Source organism: Apaloderma vittatum, unplaced genomic scaffold (assembly GCF_000703405.1).
Source record: "Apaloderma vittatum isolate BGI_N311 unplaced genomic scaffold, ASM70340v1 scaffold12963, whole genome shotgun sequence".
Classification (NCBI taxonomy): Eukaryota; Metazoa; Chordata; class Aves; order Trogoniformes; family Trogonidae; genus Apaloderma; species Apaloderma vittatum.
In genome coordinates this window covers 16,397-19,729 of record NW_009708703.1, presented here as the reverse complement: position 1 = coordinate 19,729, position 3,333 = coordinate 16,397, and the positions used below count along the sequence as shown (strand labels likewise).

The 3,333-nt window shown below is 42.7% G+C and overlaps 1 protein-coding gene across 1 annotated transcript; it reads left to right on the top strand.

Annotated features, from left to right (window-relative positions):
- Positions 1 to 1,234: 1,234 nt before the first annotated feature.
- On the top strand, positions 1,235 to 2,098 carry NGF (nerve growth factor (beta polypeptide)). The gene has a single exon (XM_009866660.1). The coding sequence runs from the start codon at positions 1,238 to 1,240 to the stop codon at positions 1,955 to 1,957; it is 720 nt and encodes a 239-aa protein (XP_009864962.1). The 5' UTR covers positions 1,235 to 1,237; the 3' UTR covers positions 1,958 to 2,098.
- The last annotated feature ends 1,235 nt before the right edge of the window (positions 2,099 to 3,333 follow it).

Here is a 3,333-nt window from a genome sequence, read left to right as displayed (position 1 = left end):
TCAGGGGAGGAGCCTCACTTGGTAGGTTTTTTCTGTTTATACCCTGTCTCGGCTTATTAAGTCTGCCCAGAAAAAATACAATGTCTGCCCTTAACTGCAATTTCAGATCATTTTTGAATATCTCTTATTCACAGGATGCCTGCTGCTAATCTGTTAACTCATAGTGTGGTTGAATTAGTCAACACATGGTAATTACCTAACAAGGTCTTCTACCATACAATTGTTTGTAGTGAAGTTTTAGACATTGGTATTGTACTCCTCCATAGCCAAATAGATGTGCATATTCTCCAGATACAAGGAACACTAGCACTGGATCTCCTGTGCAGTGACATTTGTGGAGCTTCCTGCCCATGGCACTCTGAAAAAAGAAAGGTGTTTCCCTTTACATAATTCCAAGCCCTGTGACCACAACAGTTTTAGCTATGCTGTATCTCAGATACCAAACCAGAAGCAGCCTGTCGCTCACAGTGCTCCTATGCAATATCCATATTTGTCCTAACAGGCAGCTCGAACATGGAAAAATCCCATCCGCTCTCATGACGTGTGATGCATGAGCTTTTCTGGGAAGGAGCCTGGGCTTTTATATGCCCACAATCAGCAATGTAGTGCATCCTGAAAGGGCTGACAGGGTAAATGGAGGTTGCTGGAGGCAGCTGAGACAGCCAGAGTGGTGGGGCCTGTCCACACGGCATAGCTGTTGAGCGTGTGGTAACTGCACGATCCACCGGGTCTCACTCTCTTCCACAAGTACCGGCTGGTGGCCCCCACCCTGGCTCAAAGGACACCTCTGCAGACTAACTGAATGGACAGCTATTTTAGCCAAGTGACTGCTTCTACTCTCACTACTCTGCAGGGTATTTGCAGCCAAGAGATCAGCCCTGGCCAAAAACGTTTCTGCAAAAATCACTGGAGATTTTACTCTGGGGAACATGCTGTCGCCATATGGTCTCCACATTAATAACACCAAACAAGTGCTTCATAAACAGTGTTCTAATAACAAATACCAGAGGAATTAATAATAATCTAGCTATTACTTTCTAATGTTCTCGCTTTATTAAGAACATTTATGCTGTTTGAATGAGCCCTTCCAGAAGAACAACATCTGGCACCCACATGAATACCTGATGAAATCTGTATGATCCTGGCTGTCTTATAAATTGTCAGCAACAGCATCCGCTTGTGCCAGCATGGCTTACAGTAACATTACATTTTTCTTTTGTTCTAGGTGCATAGCGTAATGTCCATGCTGTACTACACTCTGATTATAGCTTTTTTGATCGGCACACAGGCAGCTCCAAGGTCAGAGGACAATGCTCCACTGGAGTATCCCACAGAAACCTCCCTGCTCAATACCCACCGGAGTGACAGACACCACATTCCCAAGGCAGCTCCACAGACATCCCACAGCCACTCTACTTGGACAATAGGTAGAAGAGAAGCTCTAAATATCACCATGGACCCAAAGTTTTTTAAGAGGCGGCGCTTCCGGTCTCCTCGGGTGCTGTTCAGCACACAGCCCCCCCCAGCGTCAGGGCAAGGACAGAATATGGGATTTCTCAGCAGTGCCGGTTCTCTCAACAGGACCATCAGGACCAAGAGGACCACACATCCTGTATTACACCGGGGAGAGTTCTCAGTGTGTGACAGTGTCAGCATGTGGGTCGGGGACAAGACCACAGCCACTGACATTAAAGGCAAAGAGGTGACGGTGTTGGGAGAGGTCAATATTAACAACAACATTTTTAAGCAGTACTTTTTTGAGACCAAGTGCAGGGACCCTAAGCCAGTCTCCAGCGGGTGCCGAGGGATCGATGCAAAGCACTGGAACTCTTACTGCACCACAACACACACCTTTGTCAAAGCACTGACAATGGAGGGCAAGCAAGCAGCCTGGCGATTTATTCGAATTGACACAGCCTGCGTGTGTGTGCGCAGCAGGAAGTCAGGGAGACCCTGAGATGGACTTAAACCCCATGACAATATCCTCCTACCCCCCTACCTCAGTCTGTAAATTATTTTAAGTTATAAAGGACTGCATGGCATATTTATAGTTTATACAGTACAGAAAGAACCTCATTATTTATTAAACTCTTTTGGAAACCTCTTGTGTTTTGCAAGTTATTTACTAGCAGAACCCTTCAAAAGATGTTCACCTTAGTCTCGTTCAGCCGTACAACTCTGAAATGTCCACAGGGTCACTGAACAATCTTTGCTTGCCATTCTACAAAAAGAAAAGTTTTCACATATACTCCTCTCTTCCACAACAAAAGAATTTTCCTCACAAAATCTGCCAGTTTACTGTGAAAATCCTGTCCATTTTAAATAAAAATGTTTTGTCCAACTACCAAGAGACTGAAAATAAAACTTTCAAAACTTGCTTCCTCTTAGAAGAGATGGAGCTGAGAACGAAAAATCACTGAACAGAATTGGTTCTGTTTACCTCAAACCAGGACACTAATTAACCATAAAAATATTAATCTTGTATAATTAATCATCTTAGTGAACTCCTGGTAGAAACACTACTTCTTCATGTTGCTACATAAATTTCTAAGTAAGACCATTTGTGGATTTCTTTAAATCGTCAAATTATTTTCAGTGTAAAAATAATCTGTTCTGAATTATTTTGGAGCATTTGTCTGTACAAGACCAGAATCTAAATGTATGTATTTTTGAATTAAAATGGTATTTTACAGCTCATTACATATGAGCTATATTAGAGTGATAGGGTTGCAAATGTCAATATACATATATAAATTTTAAAGAAGTTTATGTGGCTTATAATTAAAATCTGAAACTTCCCTCAAAATTTTGAAACTTCCCCATTTTGTCAATGGGAACTTGACACAGGAGAAAGTCTTCTCATGAATGACAGATTTAAAAAAAAACAAAAAACACTGAGGCTGTTTTAGCAAGCCTGTGCTTTGGGGAACATTGGTCTCTAGAAGTACCCAGTGGAGTCTGAGGCCTGCAATGGGTATTTCGGTCACTGCACACTGAATAAAGTTGCAGTTTCTTGCATTGTTTCCTTTGGAAGGGCACCTGTTATCCATCGCAGAAACCGTTTCAAAACAAATACCATTAAGGTTTTTTAGCTCGGCTCCTTCCAAATCCTAGAGGGAACACTTTCCCTTATGCACACTTATTTCTTTAAAGAAAAAGGCAGATCTGAAATTTGCTTCCTCCACGTAAGCAGCAAAGAAGGGCAGCACATCTCTGGACAAAATGCATCGTGGCAAAATTGTACCGGTGAAAACAGCCAAACCCACGTGTGATACGCTCCCTGGCATGACAGTGCCAGTCTGTGTGAAGTGGAAGGCGCTGAGACAGAGACCA

Excerpts from the sequence above, each read along its gene's own strand:
- NGF (XM_009866660.1), top strand. The coding sequence starts at position 1,238 with ATGTCCATGCTGTACTACACTCTGATTATAGCTTTTTTGATCGGCACA.